The sequence below is a fragment of the Apus apus genome, chromosome 1 (assembly GCF_020740795.1).
Source record: "Apus apus isolate bApuApu2 chromosome 1, bApuApu2.pri.cur, whole genome shotgun sequence".
Lineage (NCBI taxonomy): Eukaryota > Metazoa > Chordata > Aves > Apodiformes > Apodidae > Apus > Apus apus.
This window is the reverse complement of record NC_067282.1, coordinates 151,838,569-151,864,447: the sequence shown is the minus strand read 5'-3', so window position 1 is coordinate 151,864,447 and position 25,879 is coordinate 151,838,569. Positions and strand designations below refer to the sequence as shown.

Genomic DNA, 25,879 nt, shown 5'->3' with positions numbered 1-25,879 from the left:
GGGGATTAAGCACTGCACAGACAGTATTTTGTTGCAAGGTAAAACAGAACTAGAGCAGAGACAATGACAGGATTTGGAAGAAAATAATTCTTGTCCAGTGTGAGGAGCAACACAGACTGTGACAGCCAGAGCAGTAGCTCAGGATGCAAATGTGCTGGCAGCAAGTAAGTGCAGAATACCTGGAACAGCCTGTTCTCAGTTGCATTTACTAATTCAAGGAACTGGAGTCTATTTTGAAGATAGAGAGATGGTGAGTATAAAAGGTCACAGGGGAAAAAAAAGACACCCTCTTATAAAGATGACAGAAGCATCACTTAAGAGTCTGATAAACTTGAATGAAGATTTTTTTTGTTGAGATTTGCTGTTTTGAGGGATTTTTTTGTTGAATTCTGAAGTGCAGCAAGATTGAAGCTTTATGTCTTTAAAAAAAAATTGTAGAAATCAAACAAACTATTTTACTTTGGTCGTTCAGGAAATATTAGTCTTGTAAAACAGAGCATCTATAGCTTTCCTTGGGACTTTAAACAGCTCTTTTCATCCCCCTGATGCAGCCGTTCTAGAAGATACCACAGCTTACTAGTAAAGATATGTATTAGATCAGGTTTTACAAAACATAGTATATCTAACATTCGATAACATACAAAGAGTGGTGGCAGGCAGAGGAGTCAAGTGAAGCAGTTGACATTCAAGTTACTATTTACCACATGTAATCTCTAGTCCCTGATACCTTCCCTCTACAATAGGCAGGTGAAAAATGCTGTTGAACCATCTGAACACGTTGTGGGAAAGTATGCACAGTCAGATATTCGTCTGTATTTATCTCCACTAAGCAACAGAGTGGTATCAGCAAGATGGGGGTTGTCACTGGCTGAGAACGAACGGTCTTAAGACTGGAAACCCATATCAGAATCACTGGGGACTTGCAGAAGTACAGAGAACCAGATAAGGCCAAGACATAATTATTTAGAATCTCTGAAAAACTTCTCAACTGAGGGAAGTGCAAATGCGAATCAGCCATCACAAAGAACTTGATGCCCAAAGGTCTGTGCCAGGGTCTTCTGCTTACCTGGGTACATAGTGGAGAAATGGTGGAGGAGGTGGGTATCCTTCGGTGCTCCAGGTAAGAGGATGATGGTGGACCTGCTATTTTTGCCGAAAACTGGAAAGGCTAAGTGCAGGCACAGCGTAAATATAGAGGAGCCTCCACAACACAGTCTATCAGGAATGGACCCCCTGCCCCTGAATGCAGTAGGGCTGGTCTCCAGAAAAGCCCATGAGCAGTAAGACAGGTCCAAGACACAGTAAACACTATTTGCAAGTTGAGTTGCTTATGACCTACTGGGTAAATGTGGGTAGTTCAGTGAGGCTAGATTGGAAACTTCATTATTTTCCTTAGCTTTTGCTTGACCAGGTAAATTTAGGCTAGAGAAGCTTTTGGCACGGCCATGTTACAAAACAGACCCTGTATGAAGCAACTCTACAGCTTTTACCAGGGCCTGCAGCACATCATGGCCTGAGGTGCATCACCCCACTTCAGATATGATCTGAGCTCTGAATTCAGGGCAGGCTTTGCAGGCGAGCATGGCAGCCACTGAGAAACCACAGCAGTCAGGGGCGCAACGGGGAGGGGTGGGAGCTGTAGAGAAGAGAGCCAGCAAAGCAAGAACTAAAAGCAGGCTGCAGATGGTATAAAGCTGCCTGAATGGGGAAGTGGGAAGACACAAAAAGGGGAATGTAGCAAGCAGGGACAGTTTGCAGCCCAGCCAGGCTGAAGGAAATTGCTCTCTTTCCTGGTGGAGGCCCAGCACACACAGAAAAGGTCTCCTGGCCACCCAGCGTTGCCTGAGCAATAGCTCACATAAAATAAATCCTATCAGGGCCCTGACTAATGGGAATACCTGCTGTGGCCATGTCCTTTGAGTGCAAATAAATGAGCCTCATGCTCCTGCCAGGAAGGGATTCCCCCTGCTACTCCGTCTATGCTGAAGAACAAGCCTCCACGCCCGCAGTTCCTGCCCTCCTGGGTAGAGCTGTGAAGTGCAAAGGTCATTTCTGAAAGAGCCCCCTTAGTCTTTCTCCATCCTCCCTGAGGGACCAGAACCCCACAGAAAGCGGGGGAGAGATGGAGTCACTCCAGTTCCTCACTGTTTTGGGTCCTTGTGGGAGGAAAAATGGTATCATGCATTTCCTCCCTTGCCTGCTGCCCACATGGGTGCTGTGCACACCCAGCACAGATGGGTCACTGGGAGGTGATCCAGCCCAGGGCCCTGAGAGTCTCTCAGAGCAGAACTGTCTCACTGAGCAATTTTTTCCCATTAGCATCTTCCTCAAACGCAGCAAAGGGAACAAGAAACCCAAGATGAGTGCCTGCCTTCCCTCAGCCCTGCTGCACATGCAGAAGGAAACCCATGTCTAGAGCACCTCTTGGTGGTTTGAGAGGACATCAAAGCAGCAAGAGATCTGTACATGTTCAGTTAGGGGCTACAGAGTTATTTCCTGCAGTTTCCTTTCCTTCCCTGCAGCAGGTATAACTGAGAGATTTTAATACAGCAGGTGCCAGTTGTTCTCAGAGTGATTATAATATGTGTTATTCGAACAGAAAATCCCATTTTTAATAAATTAAATATGATGGAAAGGAAACCCCTAATATGATGGAAAGGAAACCCCTAAAAGCTTTTATGTAGATCCCTATTGTCCCTCTACAGTGGCACTGGTGGAGGAAGGATGTTTATAGCTTCACAACACAGACCTCTAACTTGAACAAGAACTGACTATCCATAGCAGTAACAGATGATTATCTTCCAAAAGTAATTTGCCCAGAAGGGGAATGGAGATATACTTTCTTTCCAGGACATCCACAGCTCATTGTTGGGTATACAGAACTAAGGTGTCTTTGATATGGGGCTCACCTGGACATGGGGTCTCAATAACTGTCCCTCCTTCCTGACTGATTTTAACTTAATTTCTTCTTCCCCACTCCCTTCCACACTGCCAGTCTCACAGGCCCATATGCCAGACTACAAGGACAAAAGCACACACTGGCAGTCATGAGGCCAGTGATCCTTGTTCAGGCCCACCACCACATGTGCCACTGGCCAGTTTTCTGTCCTGAATCCCATAGTCTGAATCGCATCCCTCTCCCCAGTGTCCTCACATAACTGTTACTCTGTCCCAGGTAAGACTCAATGTATTGTCCACCTCTCTCCAGCCCTTTTCTCCTCAGTCTCCATCCTCCCTCAGGACTCCACCTGTCCCATCTCCCTGGGGCCCTCAGTTGTCACCCAGATGTCTCCCACAGAAAGCTCTCAATATATCTAACTGCACAAGGAGCAGATTACCATTTCAGATGTCCCAAAAATTTCCAGTGGAGATGTAAGCTTTCCAGACCTTTTTGGCAAAGGGACTGTCATCAAAGCTCAGATTTTTTCACTAATAACTGTGCCCCTCGTGCTAACAAAGTGCCCACGGGTTGCACGTTTTTTGCTGGCTAACTGTACACCTCTTTCTGTGGCCTGAAGGCACGTCTTGACACTTAGTGGGCTAGGATCAGGAGGTAGAATGTGGCACAATGCCAGCTCTAGTATCAATGCTTTGTTTGAGGATTCCTGCCCTAATTCAAGTGGTAAGTGGTTTTTTCCATCCCCTGGTAGCATTCTTTAGAACCAGATATACCTGTCTTCTCTTCTGACTGAGTCCCAATCCCCCTGCCCACTGTATTTCTACACCTGCCTGTTCTTTCCAGCACCTGCTCCTGCTCTCTTTGTAACAGCCTTTGTCACTCTTCCTTCTGTCCTTCTCTGACATGTATTTCTATGGCCTGCTCCTGCTCTCACTTGCAGATGTGTCAGTGGGTTTCCTTCTTCCCCCTTCTCTACCACCCGCAGAGGGAACACCTAGTACAGCTGGTCACTTTGTGCTTCTGAAATAGCTACAAGACTTGGAAACATTCCACAGCTGAAGGTTTCTGGGTTGAGGCCAGCACTGAGTGATGGATGGGAGAGCTCTCCTTCCGAGTAGGTCAGTCATAACAGCCTCCTGTGCCTACAGCAGTGCAAAGGTCACCAAAATTTGGAGAAACACTTTTCCTCAGAATGTATTCCTTCAGGAACATCCCAGCTGAAACCCACTCTTGTTGGTCTAACTGGCCTCCTGAAAAAGCCTGGAAAGTCTAATTAATTTTGTGTGATGACATCCCTTCTGCTTTAAGGTGCATCTCCAGCCCATCCACCCATCAGTTCAGGCTGGAGCACACAGATGTGCACACACTTGCACTCTTCCAGGCTTAACATTGCATGAGAGGAGAAGGAAGGAAGAGGAGGCAGCTCCTCATTTTGAAGGGAAAGGAAGGAGTGGAGCCCCCTGGGATCTTTCACCTTCTTGTCTCTGGGGATGACTGCTTCCTTCTTTTCCTTGCTGCTTAGCTCAAAAACTCTTTTTATCTTCTGAGGACAAGATGGAAGAGGTCTGGCAGCAGCTCTCACGGGCTGCTTTTGCAGAGAGGTAGGGAAGAGTGGAAAGGGAGAAGCTGGTTTGCAGGGAGGGGCTCCTCTCATCCACCAGCTTTGTCTCTCACAGTACTAGCAGTGGAGAGAAAACAGGTCATTGCATCCCTTGATGCATTGGCTCCACTTCATGGTGAGCATGCAGATTCCCACAAAGCTTTATACTAGTAATCTGAGCAGGTGGGGAACAGCAGCAGGAGTTTATAAACACAGAAGAGGAGGGGTGGCTGCTCCTTCCTAGAAGCTGCTTAACTTCCTTGTTCAACGTTGTTCCTTGTGACAGTTTGTCATTGATGCTCAGGAATACTGGGAAGACCTGAAAAAAATCTTTATTGCCTTTTGTCACCTCCCTAATCCCACTTCAGATACCTTTGCCTGTTTACTCCTCTTCCAAAGTTTGGGTGATAAAAGAAGGGAGGAAATCCTCCCCTCCACTTTCTCCCCCTCCCCCTCTTCTAACCCTTGTTCAGTTCCCCGTAAAGCCAGGCAGGTGCCCCCAGCCATTCACTGGGATGGGATGGGGTGGGAAGGGAGTGGGCGAGATGCGTGGGGAGAGAAAAAAAACGAACCCAAATGCCAGCAGTCACCATCCCAAGCCTGAAGCCACGCACGCCCCGCCTTCGGCTAACGGCCTTGGCCGCAGAGCTGCTGCTGCGGTGGGAGGGAGGAGGGCCCGGAGGGTGATCATCGAGTCAAGTTCCCTCTTCCACTTCCTCCCTCCCTGCAACCTGCTCCTCGCGGCAGCGTGAGGGCTGGTACCCAGATTTGCCCGTCTCCCGCGGCTGTTCGCCTTGGCCTAGTCCTCCGCCACGGGTCCAGAGACATGCAAGCCATCAAGTGTGTCGTGGTGGGAGACGGGTAGGTACCCCGCTGGTTTGCTGCGGACGTGGGGAGGGAGGGGTGGTGACAAGGGGGGAGAGACAAGGTGGCTGCTTGGTGAAGCTTCCCCAGCTTTCCTTCTGGCCTCCTATCGACTGCTTTTCCCTCTCTTGCTTGCTCTTCCTTCCCCAGGGCAAGGGAGCTTCCCCTGGGGAGGGCATAGAAGATGGTGTTTTGAAGGGCATCTTCAAAAGGGCATGGAAAGTAGAGCAGGTCTGTCCCATGCACAGAAGGTGGTGGTGTTGCTGCCAGGTTCCACCTGTAGACAGGAGTCAGATTAAAAATCCAAGAGACTCAAGTGCCTCCCTCCAGGGGAATGGCCACTTGGAAGCCATCTGCTCACTGGGGCTGACCTAGAGGGCACAGCACTATGGTCCTGATGAGATGTCCCCTGATTTCTCTGTGTTAAGCTTCTCTCAGCACATTATTTCTGTATCAGGGTGTGGAGGAGACTGTTTGGCAAAGGGTTTTTGTGCGCACAAGGAGGAGGAGCTCTTTCCACTGAGATAGGCACTGAGTATATGCCACTTCGGGAGTGGAAGGTAACACAGCTTTGCCTTCACAGCATGATGGCGTCACTGCCTGTGTCCTGTGATCCCTGGAAATGACCTGATCTCAGCCATCAATAAGTGAAGCAGCCAGTACTGCTGGGAGTGGGAGGCATGGGGTGGACATGACCTCCTCTTGCCCTGTGGGATGAGTAGCTGTAGGGAATGGAGAGGAGGAGAATCCACATTTGGAAGGGAGTAGGTTAATTCATTTCCCAGTTAGGAGCTGGCTGGACTCTTATCTGGGGCAACTATCAGGTAGCAGATGAAGAGACATTTGCAGCAGCCCTGCTCCCCACAGTCACTTCCTCCTTCAAAACTTGCCCAGGGAAGAAGAAATCTGCAAATATAACAGTACATGTTAGACATATTCTCAGGGGCTGGGGCAAGGGGATGAGGAGAAGGGCCAAGGAAGGACAGAGCCCCAAAAAAACACTGTTACCTTGAAGAAAATTCCCCTGAAGGCTGCGAGCTCGAGCTGGATGAACAACTCCACTGGGTATTAATCTGTTGCCCTGTTAAACCCCCAGACTCCCCCTCACACATTGCACCAACTCTGTAACCATCCCTCAAAGTGGTATTCCCCTCATATCATGGCTAGCCCCTCAATACATCCTGCTCTCAACTGCTCTGACTGCAGCTCCTCTTAAAAGTCTTCTGTCATTTTGCTTCTCTGAACCCTGCACCTCCCCTCCCACTATGTCACAACACAGCAGTCCAGTCATCACCCCATAGCACTGAGCTCTTGGTTCATGCCCCTTTGCATCCCTCCCACTCATACCAGCCATGTCACCCTCTGTCACTTGGACCTTACAAACCACAGGACCTCCTGCTGTCCCTCTGCTAAGCCGCTCATGTCCCCCCATAGCTCTTCTGGCTCCATCACACATCACTGACTTCTTAACACTCCCTGAGCTCAGTCCCAGGAACCTCCAGGTGCCACTAACCTCACCTCATCTCTTAATAGCTTTGCCATAACCTTCACCCCTTCAGTGACCCTTTGTTCTCTTCTCTGTTCAGCCACGCTAGTTCAGAACTGTCCCTCCTTCAATGATTTGACCACCCTCCAGCCCCACAGTTCTCTTGAGCTCCCTGTAGAGCTCCAGGAAGCCTTTACAGCCCTCCTTGATAAGAAGGAAGCAAGCAAGCTGGGGAAAGAGAAGGGGCTCAAGAGGGGAGGATCTAGGAAAGGGAGGTGGCAGGAGGAAGAAACAAGTGTCAGACCACACTTAAGAGTTCAGTTTCCCCTTCAGCTTACCCACAGTGCAGTGACAGAGGTGGGTCCTTTTTGACCAGGGCAAAGATGCCAGTTGTGCCTGTCAAGGGAAAGGGAAAAGGCAGGGCTGCACGAGGGGACTTTGCAGGTACAGCTGAGGTGGTCGGAGCATCCCCAGCAGTGGGACTGCAGCTTTCCCCCCAGGAAAGGTGTCTCACTTATCCTGCTGCTGTGTTGGTAGGCTGTGGAGGCAGGTCTCTCTTAGCACCTCCATTTCACACATGCTGTAACTGAAGCATGGCCAGACTTTCCCAGGGCACACAGACCCGAGAAACAGCAGCCCACCAGGAGAAGGATTCTCCTTTTCACACGTGTCCTGGCTGCATTCTCTCCTCCCAATTTCTCTCCTCATCTTCTTTCTCTCATCACAGCCTTCACTTTGCCCATGGCACCTTCACCCCTTGCTAGCCTTACTTGATAACCTTTCCCACCTCCCTCACACTGATGCTCTCACCCAGTCTGCACTCTGCTGCTACCCTGGCTTATTTGCACTCCACCCTGCTGCAGCGTGGGTGTGGGGCAGGCTGAGCACAGAGGAAGCACCAGCTTCTAGCTCAGAAATACCCTCAGCAGCCTCCATCAGCCACAGGGAGAAACACCTGGCTGGCTGCTTACAGCTCTCTCTGTGGGTGATGCTGCAGCTTACTGCAAAAAGGCAAAGAAGGTGATATGGCCAGGCTGAGAAGAGCCTCTGGTCCCAGCACCTGCAGGAGCAGCCTGTCTTCAGGGCCTCTAGCCAGCTGGACAGCTTTGTCATGGGACTCCCCCACCAAATCAATACACCTACCCTGGCTGTGAGCATGTGGAACTGTGTGCACACTGCAAAATGGGATCTCGCCTCCATCTGGAGGGGCTCTGGAGCCCCCAGCACAAGAAGAACATGGACATGTTAGAGCAAGTCCAGAGCAGGGCCACGAAGGTGATCGGAGGGCTGAAGCACCTCTCCTAGGAGGATAGGCTGAGGGAGTTCGGGTTGTTCAGCCTGGAGAAGGCTCAGGGGAGACGTTGTAGAAGCCTTCCAGTACCTGAAGGGGCTACAGGAGAGCTGGAGAGGGGCTTCTTTCAAGGGTATGTGGGGAGAGGGCAAGGAGGAACAGCTTCAAACTGGAAAAGGGTGGATTTAGATTAGATATTAGGAATAAATTCTTTCCTCTGTGCATGGTGAGACCCTGGCACAGGTTGCCCAGAGAAGCTGTGGATCCCCTCTCCCTGGAAGTGTGCAAGGCCAGGTTGGATGGGGCTTGAAGTAACCTGGTCTAGTGAGAGGTGTCCTTGCCCATGACAGGGGGTTGGAACTAGATGATTTTTGAGGTTCCTTTCAACCCAAACCCTTCTGTGATTCTATGATCTGAAGGTAGATGCAATTTAGCTGAGTGATCTCTGTACCAGAACGTAAAAACAAGCCTTCTTTCTCAAAGACAACAGACTTTTTTTGGGTGACGTCTTTCTTCCTGACAGTTGTCTAACCTATGGTTATGTGCTCTCTGATCCTCCAAATGTGTTTCTGCTTCCAAGGGTCTCCTGACAGGGCTGGCATAGAGGTGTGGAAGGATTGCCTCATCCCCATTTCACCCTACAAAGACTGCCTGCACTACCACGACTTCTTTATATTTTTTTCTTTCTCTTCCAGAGCTGTGGGAAAAACCTGTCTCCTTATCAGCTATACCACAAATGCCTTCCCAGGAGAATACATCCCCACTGTGTGAGTAATGCATAAACAGGTCCTGGGGTGGGTGGGAGGCATGGACAGTAGGGTGCAAAGAGGTACAGAATCCTCCCATTCTGCACTCTGAAGGCAGTGTCTCCGTCTCTATGCCAGCAGAGGAGGGGCTGCCAAACTAGCAAAGGTGCCTCTACACTTCAGATCTGTCACCTTTCACCAGAAGCACAAGTGGCCTTACAAAACCCTGGTATAAATGGGACATTTGGGAGAAACAAACCAGCCCAAGGATCTACTTACCTGCTAAGTTTATGAGTAGTGGTTAGGGTCCTGCTAGGCAGAACAGCTAGCCACCAGGCTACAAAAACTGGGCCAGAGCCAAGAGAAGGTGGTTGGATGGACAGGAATCCCCGCTTCCTTCCTTTGTCCAAGTCACTGTCTGTCTTTGGAGCAGGAACTGATAACCCTGGTGGTAAGAGTGCAGCATTTAGCTCAGTGCCAGAGCAGAAGCACTATGTAATCTGGAGGATCTATCTGTGAAGCTGGGATGGACCTGCAGGCTGCTGGGATAAGGAGCAAGCTTAAGGTTGCTTTAGTTTGACTGATCAAATGCACTTGACCCCCCACAGTGCATGGGAATATGTTTGGGAATAGACACCACACGTGCCTGTACCAGACCACTGGAGTGTAGAGTATAACTACATACTCCCCAAAGTGGGAAAAGGAGCAAGGCACAGTGTGTCAGACTGTCAGCTCAGGTTGAGGTTCCTTGGGAAGGACAGGCACAGGAAAACCTTTCACTTTTTTCTCCAGACCAGTTTGCAATGAATGTTGCAAAAAATGGTTGTGTCAGCAGGAACCCATCTCTTCTCAAAAGCTAGATTCTTGAAAGGCACCATCCCTTCCTAGTGTGTAGCCACAAAATGGCCATGGCTTTTGTGTGCCACACATTGTTTCTCCTCCTGTCTGAGGAATGTGTCTGGAGATGTGAAAGAGAGGCCATTTTGTGCTCCTGAACTGCATGGCTCATCTTGCAATGGTGGCATGAGCAGATTCACAAGCTCTTTGTGTTGGTTCCTTCCTGTCACTGGTTTCCCTCACCTTAGCCTGAAAAAAAAGTATGCAAAAGGAACAGGAGATAAAATTTTCTAGGATGAGGGGAGGAACACCTCAATTGATTTAACAGCCTTTTTTTTTCCAAGAAGTTTTTGCTCCCAAACATGCAATGCTGACAGCTGCTCTCAAATATTTCTAAGGTTTTAAAAGAGTAAGGGGACACACCTTGGCATATTGGTCTCAGTTCCAGCAGAGGTGCTGAGGAGTGAAGGGCTTTGGGGGAGCTCCTGAGATGTGTTCTTCTTCACTTTGAAGAAAGTGGATTTTAGAGCACAAAAGACAGGGGTTTGACTAGAGCAAACACAGTTGTGGGAAGGATACTGGGGAAAGAAGTGGGAAACTGAAGGTTACCACCACATGAAAAGGGGTAAAAGTGGAGCTGCAGCCAAGTATCTCTCCAGGACAGTTGGGTGATGTGGAGGAGGTTGATGCTGAGTGGGATGTCCATAAGCTAGAGGCTCACAGCAAACTGGAATCATCCAGGTGAGATGAGAAGAGGAATCATTCCCCTTTGCTCTGGGCTGCACCCAGCAAAACCCACCTACACTGCTGGAAGGGCTCCCTCTTCTCCTGTTTGAGCCATGGCCTATGTCTCTGTGTTTCAGGTTTGATAACTATTCTGCCAACGTGATGGTTGACAGCAAGCCTGTAAACCTGGGACTATGGGATACTGCTGGACAAGAGGACTATGACAGGCTGAGGCCGCTCTCTTACCCGCAGACGGTGGGTCACTGCTCCTCCCTCACATACGGCTCCCTCCCCCGCTGCAAAATCCACATTTGCTGCAACACAGTGACAGGACTGTTCCCATCACTCATTTTACTTTTCTGGGAATGGTTTTGTTGATAAATGTGTGCCTTGAAATCCTGAACGTGAAAAAACATCTAAAGCTATTTTGGACCTTTATCTGAACTTTATTACTGGTGTAACTTAGTAAGAAAGCTGAGATCTTCAAAGATACTTACGAGCCCAGCTGACACTGGTTTCAGTGTGGGACAGATGCCTTACACAGCTCTGGGACAGAAAAAACAAACTCCTGAGAAGCTGAAGTGGTTAAGGGAATTTAGAAGCTGAGTCAGGGGCTTTTCATAGTTCTGTGAACCTTACTGTTCTGGCTTCTGTCTTCAAAATAAATCAGATGTGTGGACGCATGACTTTGATCTGCTGGTGGCTCTAACAGAACAAATGGATGCCTCTCTGCAGATACTGTGGTTACCGGTTTTTCACCACGTTGACAAAGTGATTTCAGGGTTTCAAGATCACCTTCCCTGGAGAATTTCTGTTCCAAGCAGCCTCTTGGCAAACTCAGAAAGACCCTGCTGCCTCAGGCATTGGTCTGAAGGTGGCCACATTGCAACCACAAGGGCTGGGAATTGAGGGCACTGCTTGTTTCAGCTAGGTTCATCCAGCTAAAAGTTGGACACCTGGTCTAAGCTGCTTGCCTAGGCTCCTTTTGCAGACCAAGCAAGCAGGGGCATTTCTCAGCAAAACACTTGCACCCACCCTGGGACACATCCCAAAGATGAGAGCTGTTCTCCAGAGTACTTGGTTGTACTCCAAGGTACTTGCCTCTAACAGCTGTAGAAGTATAGGAATGGATATGTTGGGCCTGACATCCTTGTTTTAGCTAGGTGAAGCTGCATGAAATAAATATAACCCTGAAGAGCTGGTTTTGTTTTGTTTGGTTTTGTTTTGTTTTCTTTTTAGTGGAAATCCCAATTCCACCATGCTCAAGGAGAATCACTTACATGAATAACCAAGGCTCTTGCCTCATTTACATCCCGTGTGTGCACTTTCTGGGCTGAGCCAAGTTCTGTCTCAATAGCAGTCAAAATTGTTTTGGCCTGAAAGCTCCCTGGTGTTCTGTGAGAAACGGGCAGGACAGAGTCAGGCCATTTCCCATGAGGATGAGTGTGCCTACCACAAAAACCCCATCCTCATAGTTAAACATGTGGCTCTTCTGATAATGGTGGCTATGGTTACCGTGAGTCAGGGGAGCAAATATTCTTCTCTCCTCTAGGGGCAATTATCAGCAGTCAGAACTGTGTTACATTGCAAGGGACAGCTTTCCCTAGCATGACCCTCTGCTGCAGAGGGAGGATGCTGCCAACCCAACCCTTTTCTCCCCTCCCTGGCTCTTGTCGTGCAAACCCGTGCTCTCGTCCTAACTCTGCTCCATGGTTGTATGCCTACAGGATGTCTTCCTGATCTGCTTCTCCCTTGTCAGCCCAGCATCATACGAAAACGTCCGTGCTAAGGTGAGACAGAGTTATCCTGGTCCATCAGGGTGAGACTGGTGGTGGTCTTGCAAAGAGAGTGACTGTAGGTGGAGATTGCTAATAAGATGTCTAGATTCAGAAAGGTAATATATTTTTTGTGTCAGTCAGAAGGAACTAAAATATCAGCCTCCTTCAGATGTTTTTTCTGAGTCATCTCAAAGAAAGCAGCCAACCCAATTAAAGGGTTAATATTCATCTTGCTGGGCTATTCAGCTATGAGACCACAGGCTTATGTTCTGATGGCATCTTTCAGCAAAGACTGTCCCAGCACAGACACACAGGATGAGTTCATAGGGTAGGAGAAGCAGATACAGCCTTTGGATGCAAAGGGAGGGAAGAAGGGAGAGATTGATGGAGAAGAGAACAACGTAGTATTTTCTTTCTACCACTTTCAGGCTCCTCCCTGGGCTTCAGGGAGCCAGGAAGGGTGAAGAGCAGCTTGTGCTTTTGCTTCACCGAATTTGAGCTCTGTGTCAGGGATTCTGCCTGTGAACCCAGCAACAGGGGCTTGTCTGGGCCAGGCTATAGTACCCAACACTAGATGGAAGGGTTGTGAGGAAGGACAGGTTGTCAGCTATCTTGCTGACATTTGTTCAGGAATGTCTCCTTTGTTACCCTTGCATATGCATGCCCATACAAGTGATGACTTCTCACGTCTTTGCCATTTTGTTCCCTTGCTAGTGGTTCCCGGAGGTGCGGCACCACTGCCCTAGCACTCCCATCATCCTGGTGGGCACAAAGCTGGATCTTCGTGATGACAAGGATACCATTGAGAAGCTGAAGGAGAAGAAGCTATCCCCTATTACATATCCTCAAGGCCTTGCTCTGGCCAAGGAAATCGGTATGTGCTTGGGGCAACATCTTGGACCCACTGAAAGGAGAGACGAAGAAAATAAGGGCTTTCCCTCGGCCTAATGAGATTTCCTTATAGATACCTCACAGTGATATCTCTGAGGGACAGAGGGAAACCCATCAAGGGTCATGGCACAAAACATATTTCAGAAGGTTCAGGAAGGAGACCTGCCCCTTAAGAAAGCCTCGGCCCCCCAAGGCTCTGTTTTCTGCCTCTCTCTGGCCACTTTCCTCCAGACGTAAACACACATAGACACTGGCACGTTCCCCTCCCCTTTTACTCTGCTGTTTCTATCTGGACCAATATTTTTCTGTGAAAGCCGCAGCTGCTGTGTGGGCAGAGGCCTCTCCTCCACATCCGGAAACAGGCAGAAGAGTGAGTTTTCTAACATCTCTCAGGAAGAGTTGCAACTGCAGCTTCCTGCCTCTTATTACTGGGGTTCATATGTGTAACCCTGGCTATGTGTGTCTCACCTCACCGTTCACCTCAGGGGCATCAGTGCCCGCCTGTATTTCAAGACAAGCACAAACACCTGTTCCAGGTAACTTCTCAGATGCAGCACGAAGGGGTGACAGAGAGGGTGGGAAACACAGCTTCAGGGAGAAGTTTTCAACCAGGAGTTCAGAGCAGAGGGTGTCCAGCTAGGATAACACAGCCAGCCTCATGCCATGGCTCTGCCTTGGCTACAAGAGTGGCGAACAAGCAAATGTTGGGAAGCTTTGCCCTGAAGTCCAAGCTACCCGAGTGAGTGAAGTATGTCCTGAAAATGTTCAATTGCTTTTATCACCTGAGCTGTGCTTATTCAATTCAGACAAGATCCAGATGCCTTGCTTTCCAGCACAAGGTCTCTAAGAATGTGGGAATACAGAGTCCCAAAAGGGAGATGCCATATGATTTGTGATGCCCCCAGACATGCTTGACACTCAACATCTGAGAAGACTTGAGACCTCATTTCAAGACGAGACTTAAAGTGTGTTTAGGTGGTGTTTACATGCCTCAGGATACTGTAAATTGGGCACCGAGGGAGGAGGGTGCTGTGGCTCTGAGGTGATGGGAGCCAGAATTGTACCAGTGATACAGGCACATACATCTCGCTCTCCTTGATGCAATCTGTGGTATTCCTCCCACATGTCTCTTCTGGGGACCCTTTGCAGCAAAGTCCTGGGTACTCCTCTTCTCTTGCTCCCCATCACAGCACCTGCTTTCCTCCCAACAGACTCGGTGAAGTACCTTGAATGCTCAGCTTTGACGCAACGCGGCCTCAAGACAGTGTTTGACGAGGCCATCCGGGCAGTCCTCTGTCCGCAGCCCACCCGGACAAAGAAACGAGTGTGCAGCCTCCTCTAAGCAAGTAGGTCTGAAATGATCCCTGGGAGTGACACCAGTGGCCCTTTCCTGCTCCTGAAAGGTCAAGGCTGCTGCGTTCCTGTGTCCTGCTGTGCCAGATGGGATGGGTCCCCTTCAGAGAGGGAGAGGGAGACAGCAGTCCTGCTTGGCGAAAGGACAGGACATAGTATGATGGGGCACATAGACCCCTAAACCACTTCCTCCTCCTTGCTGTCTGTCCATAGGAAGGTTTTTCCCCATCTCCTGGTCCAAGGCAGCCCAGGATTTTCCACCTCTGCCTTCACAGAGAAGAACTGGAACTGCATCCAGGCTGCCCTGGGAATGACCTGCTGTGAGAGCTGGGAAGCTCTTTCCTTTGCCTATAGGGAAAAAAAAGTCCGTTCCCATGACAGCTGGCTCATGGCCCTTCCTCTTACCAGGCCCTGCTCACCTCAAGGGGGTATTTGCGGTGCTGTTCGTTGGCAGGCAGCAGCCCCAGCACTCCTTTACTCCTGTTTTCCTAGTCTGCCCTTACCCTTCAGCTCAAGGCAGCAGAGAGAGGAGAAAGATTTCAGGATGAGAGGCAAAGCTGGCCAGAGACTGAGGGGAGAGGAGTGAGATCTTTTTAACTGAGACTCTGCCCCTTCATTCTCCCATCATCACTGGGGTGGAGGGAGGGAAAGCAGGAAAACAGCAGAGCTGGTTTCACAAGGTCTGTCATGTTTTTGGCTACAGATCCCGGCCCCATCCTGATGCCAGGCTTTGCCCAGCACGCAGGAGAGCAATGGCTCCAGCATCCCAGAGCTGATGGCTCCAGCATCCCGGAGCTCAGTACCTTATGGCAGCCAGTGAGCTTTTTACTTCTGCTGGCTTGAAAGACTGTTGTGAGTCTGTAGCACTCCTTTGTCCGTTTGCACAACTTCCCCACACTCGCCCCACCTCAGCTGCCCCTTACTTCTTCACTATCCCCCAGGTTACAATGTAGTAAGTAAGACCCAATAAACAGACCATACGTTCTTGTCCTGTCTGTGATGTGTTGCATCTTGGGGAACACAGCTGAGGAGCAGTGAGCCACAGGATGGATGGGCTGGAGGCACCTGCCAGCTGTGCCTCTCCTTCAGCAGTAGTAACCCAGGCAGCATCACACTGAGCTTGCTACCAGGGAGCCCCAGATGTTGTAGGATGAAGAGACTGGGCTGATTCATGCACCGAGTTGCTACATTCTCAGCTGAGCCCCCTGCACTCATAGAACCATAGAATGGTTTGAATTGGAAGGGACCTCAAAGATCATCTAGTTCCAACCCCCATGCCATGTGCCGGGACACCTCCCACTAGGCCAGATTACTCAAAGCCACATCCAACATGGTCTTGAACACTTCCAGGGAGGGGCATCCACAGCTCCCCTGGGCTAGCATTTTATGTGTCTCCTCACCCTCATAGTGAGGAATTTCTTCCTAATATCTAATCTAAATCTACCCTCTTTCAGTTTGAAATCACTCCCCCTCATCCTATCAATCACTATATGCCCTTGTAAAAAGTCCCTCTCCAGCTTTCCTGTAGGCCCTTTCAGGTAGTGGAAGGTAGCAATAAGGTCTCCCTGGAGCCTTCTCTTCTCCAGGCTGTGCAAACCCAACTCTCTCAGCCTGTCCTTGTAGGAGAGGTTCTTCAGCCCCCTCACCATCTCCATGGTCCTCCCCTGGACTTCCTCCAACAGCTCCATGTCCTTCTTGTGTTGTGAGCATTCCTGTGTAAGGTGCAAGTATCATGTGCCAGCCAAAGACAGCAGGGTGATCCCACCTTGGCTTTCGCCCATCCCCTTCTCAGCCTCTGTGTGTTCTAAGGAAAAAGGTGTCTCCCCCCAGGGTCACACAGAGGATGAGGTGCAGGCTTTGGGAGGGGACACCCAGGCCTAGACTCCCCTCTGTGGGGCTGCCCCTGTGGGTTGCTGGGGACACCCTTTCATCAAAACATGTCTGCATTAATGCTCCTAAGCTCACGTCACAGACAGTCATATCAGTACCAGCACTTGCTCACACTGCCAGGCACAGGCAGAGTGAGAACAGGAAGGGGGAGGGCAGGGGGAAAAAAAAAGAGCGAGGAATGAGTCACCAGTTCAGACAAATTGCCTCTAAGTCACTAAAATTAAGCTGAAGAGAGCGGTCCCAGTGGTATGGATCTGGCAGCTGTGAGCACCTGCTTTCCTGGTGCATTGCAGGGACATGAGAGTAAGGAATGTTATGGGGTGGCTGCCACTGCCACTGCATGTGGGTGGGAGGAGGGCTCAGGGTGCAATGATTGGCACTGCAAGATCCTTCAGTCCTTGGAGGGCACAAAGAAACTGTGGAGTTGAGCCAGCTTTCCACTCCCCAGTGCAGCACCGCTTCTGAGTTTCAAAGGCTGCTTCCTGCACTGAGGAGGCTACATATGTGGTGTAGGCAACAACCTGCCACAGTGAAGCCTGAGGTAGCCAGGGAAATTTCTGCAAATTCAGTTCATGGTCAGATCTGACTAAGGCAGTTGATTCAGCGATGTGAAAGATTATCCACCGATAAGATCCAGAACAATTCTGGAGGACATTCTGTGGCAGCGAGTTCCACAAGTGTCTGCATTGCATAGGAGCTGCTGGATGAGTTGCGCAGGCCCCGTGTAAATGCAATGTAAATTGTGTTAACACAAGTCTAGAAGAGCAGAAATCAAGTCTCTGCTGTGGGCATATACCAGTGAAAGGATAAGGGATACAAAGACTGAGATCTAGCTTCTCTTAAACCATCCTAAATGTTACTCAAACCAATGCATTCCCAGTGGGTTATTACTTCCCTTTCAGTCTCCAAGCCCTGGCTTGGAGCCCTCTCAGTCTGTTTTGTTCCCTGTCACATATAGCAATGAGAGAGGAGAGGCTCACCAGGTGCCTAAACAAAATTCATGTATCTGCCTGCCTGTGGAAGGACACAGGCTAAGCTCTCCTTATAACACAGTTCAAGTAGCTTGCACAACCCCATTGGAGTTGAGGCAGAGGATGAGGCAGGACTCTGAGGATTGAGGAAGCAAACTGGAGACCTGGAAGTTGTGATCCTATGACTGTGCTTATGCTAACTAGTCCTGCAAAGGGTAGCTGGCCTGGGTAAAGCTCTGCTGTTGCATGGCTTTGTTCCTTCTGAGATGATAGCTCATGGGCTTTCTGCATGATGCTGCGGATACCTGCCTTGCCATGACAAAGATAGCCACTGGGTGCTGCCCCTGCCTTTCCTTCTCCAGTGATGCCTCATCTCTCCAGTGTGTATCCAGACAGCACTATGGCCAAGACCTAGACTAAGGCTTCCTGACAGCTTTGTAAGCCCTGCACTGCCTTCACCTGTTCACTTTTTGAGCAGTACTGGCTGGACACAAAATTGCTCAACCAAATAATGTTAAGGGCCATGTTTTAGACCCCGTCCTATGTTCTGCTCTGAGAGATAATCCCTGCTTCTGTTAGGGCTGGAGTTGACCCTAGGAGCTCAAATGCTCCTAACAGCAGTGCCAAACATCAAGAGCTCTGCGACTGAACAGCACAAGGAGTCATTGGTGTTGGCTGCAAGGCAGAGAAGAGGGTGAAGACTACAGGGAAGCACTTTGTGCAAGGAATAGAATGGGATGGGGCAATCCTGATTTCCTTCTTGGGAGAACTTCTCACACAAAGAAGCTGAACTGTTCCCACAAGGGAGCTGAATTTCTTGCCCTGTCCCATTTCTTCTGGGTCCACTCCTTGCAACAGAGATGATATCTGGTGAGAGAGTTTTGGGCTATTGAATTGGGACTTTTCCCCAAAGGAAATGTAAAAGGCATGAGATTGTTCAGGGAGGAGGAGGAAGAGAGTAGAGAGAGACAGCCCCCCTGTTTGTCTATCTGCCCTCAGCTCCATACAGCTAGAGGTGCTTATAGGGTAGAGCAGAAAAGGTTTGTGTGCTCAGCACAGAATCAGAAAATAATTTTTGTTGGAAAATACCTTTAAGATCACCGAGTCCAACTGTTAACCTAGCACAGCCAAGTCGACCAATAAACCATGTCCCTGAGCATCAGATCTACATGTTTTTTAAGTATCTCCAGGGATGTTGATTCAACCACTTTCCTGGGCAGCCTGTTCTGGTGCCTGACAATCCTTGCAGTGAAGATATTTTTCCTGTTATCCAATCTAAACCTCCCGTGGCACAACTTGAGGCTATTTCCTCTTGCCCTATCATTTGTTACTTGGGAGAAGGAACTTAAATCCACCTCTCAACAACCCCCCCACACACACACCCTGCTTTCTGAATACCTTGCCAGCCAGAAGACTTTGCCATGTCCCTGCACCTCTGAGCAGCACGGGTCCTGCCCGCAAGATCCTCGGAACAGGGAGTCCCTCTCCTCTCTTCCCGCGGGCATTTCCAAGGCGCTCTGCGCTGCCACAACTCCTCCCGCCCGGGGGAGCCGAGCCGAGGCCCCCTCCCGCCACGCCGCCCTCCCACCGCACCGCTGCTCTCTGCATCCCTCTCTTCTTTCTCTCCCTCTCCCCTCCGCTGTCCCCAGCTCCTTTTCCCGCACTCCCCATTCCTCCATCCTCCCTTCCTTCGCGCTCCCCTCTCCCCTCTTCCTGCAGCATCCCTCTCCCCCTTTGATTCTCCGTCCCGGTCTCTCCCCCCCGCTCCTCTCCGTTCTTCTGCCCCATCCTCCATCCCCTCCTTCTTCTGCCGGTGTTTCCGTGCCTGGTGCCCATTGGCTGCCGGCATCCGTGTCGTCCCCCTCTCCCCAACCCCCGCCCCCCGGTATCCCCCGCTCCGCTCCGGCTGCCCGAGCCCGGCAGACGAAGCCCCTTCCCCCGCAGATGGCGAGGGGAGCGCGGGGGAGAGACCCGCCGGTGTGAGGGTGAGGGTCGCACGTCCCCGGAGGGTCGACACCGGCGGGGCACGGGGGGTGGGCCCCGGACCCACCCCGGTTGCGGACGGGGGGCGATGGGCAGGTCCAGGAAGAAGGACTCGCGTCTCTGGTAGTGCACGGTGGGACTCACTCCCTCCTGGGACTGCTTCACTCGGTTGCTTGAAAGGAAGGGGAAGGGGGGGGAAAAAAACCAAACATGACACGGATTCACCCGCTGCTGCAGAGGAAAATGTACATCCCAACGACACGTAAGTACCAGGCGGCTCTGCCCGCTCTTCCCAGATGCCTCCCTCGGGCGTGAGTCCATGCAGAAGTTAACTCTGCAGTTCTGCAGTCCCGGGGAAGGAAACCTGCTGAGCACCCCCGCACCCCAGCCCCAGGCCCTCCCGACTCCCCAGTCCAAGCTGGTTCCCACCAGAGAGCTCAGCCCCGAGGTAAGGCTGGGGTGTCCTGAGCTGGGACAGGGCCGTGGGAAAAAAAGGTTGCAGGAGGGGAGGGTGGCAAGAGGGTTGCAGGTTCTTACTGGACTCAGTGTTCCCTCCTGTTTTGTAATCAGGTCTAGGCTCAGCTTTTACCACCTTCCTCCTCCTCTCATTCAATGAAGAAATAATGATTTATTGTTTTTTTTTATTCTTATTATTTTTTTCATAAAGAAAGCAGTGGCACCAATTTCCCATCTCCTCCTACCTCTCTACCTTCCCTTTGCTCTCCAGATGCAGACCAGGTATATTCTGGCAGCACCTGCTAGGGGATCCCAGTCCTCTTACAGCAGGGGCAGTCCACGTCGAATCACAGAACGGTTTGGGTTGGAAAGGACCTTAAAGTTCATCTAGTTCCAACCCCTCTGCACAGGCAGGGACACCTCCCACTAGACCAGGTTGCTTGAAATCACTAGAGACAGACCCCAAACAGATGACAACACACTTTTCAGTCTGAGGCCAAGATTCCTCACCAATTCCTACCCATGTGGGTGCTGCCAAAGCAGCCAGCAGAGTGGATCCAACCCAGCTGAGACACTGGAGTCTAGCGGGTTTTTTTCTGTCAAAATGGCCAGAATGTTTGATACGGCGTTTGAGCTGGTAAATGGTACTTGACAAAGTTAGAATGGCAGAGACAGACCATACCTGCTTAAAGACAAAGTTTCTTCACTACAGCTATCTGAGCAGGAGAATGAATTTATGGTGAATCATTGTGTTGCATGCATTTTTTATAGGGCTTTTGGAGCCTTGAAGCTGTGTTTACTTTATTGCTAAACCACAGCCTGAGCAAGCAGCTTTGAGGTCTGGACCCCAGACTCTTCCCCATGTGCTCTCCATCCCCAGCATGAGTTTCCTCATCCATGTTGATGTTTGTAGGGCTCTGTCTGCAAACACTTTTTTAAATTATTATTATTTTTTATTAAATTCCTGTGCCTGCAGGAGGAACATCTGAAGGAATTCATAACTATGCCCCTACCTTTTAGAGGACCATCTCTTTATGAACATAATGTTCTGGTCTCTGCCACCCTTTGCACAGGGATCTTTGTCCCCAGAGCAGCCACTGCCCTCCCCTTTCCTCCAACAAGTGACTTGCGTCACTGGAACAGCACTGGAAAAACAATATCAAAGGAAAGAGCCTTAGAAAGGTCAGTGTGTCACAGCCCAAGGTACCTGTAAATAAAAAAAGTCTCAACAATTCCTGTCCTTCAAAGCTCATTGAAGTACAGCAAGAAGCATTTATGCCTGTCTGATATCCAAGGAACCCACCCAAAGCTCAGGTCTCCCCTAAGCTTTCCAGCAGTTGGAATGACATCTACAAAACCCAATAAAAGCTGTGATACCATGATGTGAATGAACAAAGCTGTGATGCTATGCAGAATCTCCTCTAGTAGAAAAGTCTCAGGAGTATTTCTGGCCTCCTGAAAGTAGTAAATATTGGAAGACCTTTCCTTTAAGGTCCTCAGTATTCACTTCAATAAAAAGAAGCTTCAGAGATATAAGAGATGTGCTAGGGTGGGTAAAGGCAAGCCTTACAGTCCCTGTTCTCTTCCATTAAATCATCCTCACTTACAGGGAGCTAGTTCATGAAGACAGTGACCCCGCCAGTCCACACTTCCAGAAAATTTTGCCAGAGTCTGAGTGATCCTGAAAGCATCGTGATTCTCCTGCAAAAGTTTGCCAGGGTGCCTCTGATCTGGAATATATGCTGCTCTCTGTTCCTCACATATCGTGGAGCCCTGACAAAAGACAAAAGGCACGTCCTTCCCTTATCTGTCTCTTCTCTTCCTGCAGCTTCTCACCCACGGTCAGCAGAGAGCTGGTGGAGAGCTTGTTTGTTCAAGGCTCTCTCTGAATGAGCTGAGTGCTGTTTCCATGCCAAACCCTGATGTGATGGGCAATTGGGCACCTCAGATTAGGAGGGTTGAGACACTGCTTTGGTGCTGCAAACAGTTGGGACAGGCAGAGCCTCTTCCATTAGCAGTGCGTTGTCAGGGCCCAGAAGGAGAGAGAGAGAAAACAAGAGAGAAAGGGACAAGAGAGAGATCTGAACTGATCCTTCTCGGTGTACTCAAAATAATCTGGCACTTCCTTTACTCTCAAACTGGCATAGCACAAACTAGCTACCCTCCAATGGAGGCATTGAGCTCAGCCTCTCGGCTTGGACTGAGAGTAGAGGTGCTTTAATTTCTGCTGGTGGAGCTAAGATCCTCATAGTAAAATGGCTGATGAAACAGACCTTCCACAAGCAAGAGGATACTCTGTGAGTGGGGGAGCCACAGTTGGAACTGCACTTAATCACTGGATGCTCTTCCCTCTTTTATTCATAAGGCACCTCACCCTCCTAAATGAGGCCCTGGGTGACTATGTCCTGAGTATTGGGAGCCATTAACAGAAAATGACAAATTTTCTGTCCCTAACCTGTGGTTCTTTCCCAAGAGGATCCATCTCTAGGGGAAAGGATCCATTGTCTGCACATTGTGCCATGTCCCTTTTGGTCTCTCCATGCCAGCTGTACCTCCCAGGACTAGATGGGGTCAATATTGTCCTACATCTTCCACTGGCTGCCGGCATCCACAAACCTGCCTTGACTTTTCTATACGGTGTGTAGCTCTTCATCTACACACTGATCATGTGGTGATTTTATCTGTAGCTTGCTCAGCTGTCATGTCTACTGTTTCAATGGCATTTTTCTTCTCCTCTCACTTCCAGATTGCTAACTGATCCTGCAAGGACACTCCCCCTGCCTTCTTCCCTGCCTCTGCTATGGACACTTCTGCTTTCAGCCTCCCCACACCGGCAGTGTTGGAGGAGGGGAATGCCTCTAGCAGCTGGGCTGGCTTCACCACCCCCAACAGCTCCACCACCCCCAACAGCTCCACCACCCCCAGCCCTGGCGTGGTTGTCAGCGGTGTCCTCATCCCCCTGGTCTACCTCATTGTCTGTGTGGTGGGGCTGGCTGGGAATTCTCTAGTCATTTACGTGGTCCTGCGACATTCCGTCAGCGAGTCGGTGACCAATGTCTACATCTTGAACTTGGCTCTAGCTGATGAGCTCTTCATGCTGGGCCTGCCATTCCTGGCTGCACAAAATGCCCTGTCCTACTGGCCTTTTGGGTCTTTCATGTGCCGCCTGGTGATGGCTGTGGATGCCATTAACCAGTTCACCAGCATCTTCTGCCTGACAGTGATGAGTGTTGATCGCTACCTGGCAGTGGTCCATCCAGGGAAGTCCTCCAAATGGCGGACAGCACGGGTGGCCAAGGCTGTGAGTGCAACTGTGTGGGTGCTCTCTTCCGTGGTAGTGCTGCCCGTGGTGGTCTTCTCAGATGTCCCCTTAGGGATGAACACATGCCACATTCAGTGGCCAGAGCCTGCCTCAGTGTGGAGAGCTGGCTTCATCGTCTACACTGCCACCCTGGGCTTCTTTGGGCCACTGCTAGTGATTTGTCTCTGCTATCTTCTTATCGTTGTGAAGGTTCGTTCCTCTGGCAGAAGGGTGAGGGCTCTGTCCTCCAAGCACAAGCTTTCAGAGCGCAGGGTGACTCGTATGGTGGTGGCTGTTGTGGCTGTCTTTGTCCTTTGCTGGCTCCCCTTCTACGTCCTCAACATAATCAATGTTGTCTGCCCACTGCCAGAGGAGCCATCCCTCTTTGGTGTCTACTTCCTCGTGGTGGTGCTGCCATACGCCAACAGCTGTGCCAATCCTATCATCTATGGCTTCCTCTCCTACCGCTTCAAGCAGGGCTTCCGGAGGGCCATCCTCAGGCCATCCCGCCGAGTCCAGAGCCAGGAGGTGCCAGCATGCCCCCCAGAGAAGACTGATGATGAAGGGGAAGAGGGTGAGATCAGCAAGATCACCCAGAATGGTAATGAGAGGCAGCAACACCCTCTAAGCAGTGGGGAAGGAGAAAGCAATGAGCAAAAACCACTCCCTGAGGAGCCTGTGGGATGCGAAAAGAGCAGCAAGTTGCATGTCAGTTATTTATGATGAAAGGGATGGTGCAGGGGAAAGAGACACTGGGACATAGGATCCTGTTCATCCTCTGTGCATTTCTGCTTCAAAGGCAACGGGAGACATTGATTCAAGGGAATATTAAAGGCCAAGACTCTGTTTGAAGATGAAGAGGGCTTCATGAACTTGTGGGAAAAGCATTGTTCTTGGCTTTGGAAGGGACACCTGGGGTTTGTGTGGTACCACATAAAGGGAGGATTGCATCCAGGGAGACCTGAAGAGGTGATGGGCACTGACAGTATGGGAAGAGCAAGGTCAGCTCTAGCTTGCATGGTATGTCTTTAGATCATCCAGCTGTGAAGGACATCAGCTGCCGTTTGATTGTGACACCTCAAGGAAGTCCTCAAAAGGCATATGCAACAAAAAGGCATCCCAGTGCCTTGATTATCTTCCTTATACACATAAGAAGCCGTTTGCCCTAAAAGAAAAACCCCAAATGAAAAACAGGAAGGAAGGATGTCTGCAGTGAAGACATACCAGCCAGTTGCATGAATGGCTGACCCTTCTCTAGGTCTCCAGTCAGTCTTAGGGAGAGCTTTCCTACCAATGCTGTTTGTGGTTGGAGACCACACCGACTGCTCAAAGCCTCTGCTTTCTCTCTAGGGCTCTCATGAACTCTTGGCAGCTTGATGAGATCTACCTGGGAGAGCAAATGGAACATTTCTTTCCTGAGCCTTTTGTTCTTCAGGGTTTTCCTGATGCCTCTGCATCCTGGTGGAAGGTATAAGAAGGGTAGAGAAGAAGACAATGAGGTATGGGTAGGAGGCAGGGTTTCTTATAAGCTGAAATGGCCTTTCCCTTCTCCTCTCCCTAAGCCGTGTTGTAAATAAACAAAAAGCTTTTGGACTTAAAAGGCCAATTGGACCGAATCATTCTGTGTATTTAGGGAAGGGGGTGCTATAGATTTGGCTTTCCTAAGAACACACGATGTCTTGGAGATGAGTTGGTGTCTGTATGGAGTAATGTTTGGCTGGTATAGAAGATGAAGGCATGTATCAGTAGAGGACAGGGGCAGGGAGCAGAGAGAGTTCATGGGACCTCCAAGTGTGTGAGTTGATTTGTCTTATGGGGAATGGTAGGGTATTTGACCACAGGACTGTACGTATGTGAGAACGGCTGAAGAGGGTGAGAGACCAGGGAGGCAGTGCTGGTGGGAGATGTGCATGGGTTGGGCACTGATGCTAACTGTGAATGGCCGTGGGGTGTGTATAAATGTGTGCAAATGTGCCTCAGGGGGAATGCTTGTGTTTAAGTGTACACAGGCTCAGGTGGGGAAGAGTATTTAAGTAACTGTGAGATGTTTAGGTACAGATATGATTGTGTAGGCATACAAGTGTATATGTATATACAGAAATGGGCATGCCTGGGTAAGAGTGCAAGAGTCTGTGAGTTGCTGTGAGTGGTGGATGAGTGCTTGCTTCTGTGCATCACTTGTTGGAGGGAAGTTGTGGGTGGGCCCATCTGTGTGCTGGCTAGAGAAGCACCAATGTGGCAAAAGGTTGGGTGAAGGTCTCTCCCTCTACTTTGGCTTCATTCCTGCAGGCTCTGCTAAATGTTTGTTGCCACACCTTGAATTTCTCCATGAATGCTCCTCTCCAGGAAGAGACGTGCATCCCTGAGGTCAGGAGATGTTGGAGGAGCTAGTCCATAGAGGGTCAGTGATGACACCTGGCTGGGTGATGGAAAGATGTTTCACGGGTGGCTTGAGAGAAGGCATAAGGTGGGAAGGGATGGCATGGGGCCAGGTGCAATGGAACAGAAGACAAACGCCCTGGATTAGAAAGCAGAACAAGCAGCAGCAGCAGCAGAGTATGGGAACAGAATCACTTTATGAGGAAGCAAGAGACAAGGTCACCCTACGGTGATGTGAGAAGAAGTGAAGGCCTGGTAGGCATCAGGGGAACAGGAATGCAGGACATCTGAGTTCAGGAAAAGAGCATAGCAGAGCATCAAGTGAGGAGACATATCCTAGCCAGGACAGAGAGCAGAGGAAGTCTGGGAAGGAACTGCAAATATGACCAAGCAAAAGACATTCAGCTGTGCTCTCAGACACGGGTATA

The 25,879-nt window shown here is 50.0% G+C and overlaps 2 protein-coding genes across 2 annotated transcripts; both read left to right on the top strand.

Annotated features, from left to right (window-relative positions):
- Positions 1-5,231: 5,231 nt before the first annotated feature.
- On the top strand, positions 5,232-15,430 carry RAC2 (Rac family small GTPase 2). The gene is made up of 7 exons (XM_051621285.1): positions 5,232-5,360; positions 8,836-8,907; positions 10,587-10,704; positions 12,177-12,239; positions 12,942-13,101; positions 14,330-14,464; positions 15,175-15,430. The coding sequence occupies exons 1-6, from the start codon at positions 5,326-5,328 to the stop codon at positions 14,458-14,460; spliced, it is 579 nt and encodes a 192-aa protein (XP_051477245.1). The 5' UTR covers positions 5,232-5,325; the 3' UTR covers positions 14,461-14,464; positions 15,175-15,430.
- A 7,126-nt stretch (positions 15,431-22,556) lies between these two features.
- On the top strand, positions 22,557-23,795 carry SSTR3 (somatostatin receptor 3). The gene has a single exon (XM_051607969.1). It carries the CDS (start codon positions 22,572-22,574, stop codon positions 23,793-23,795), a length of 1,224 nt encoding a protein of 407 aa, XP_051463929.1. The 5' UTR covers positions 22,557-22,571.
- The last annotated feature ends 2,084 nt before the right edge of the window (positions 23,796-25,879 follow it).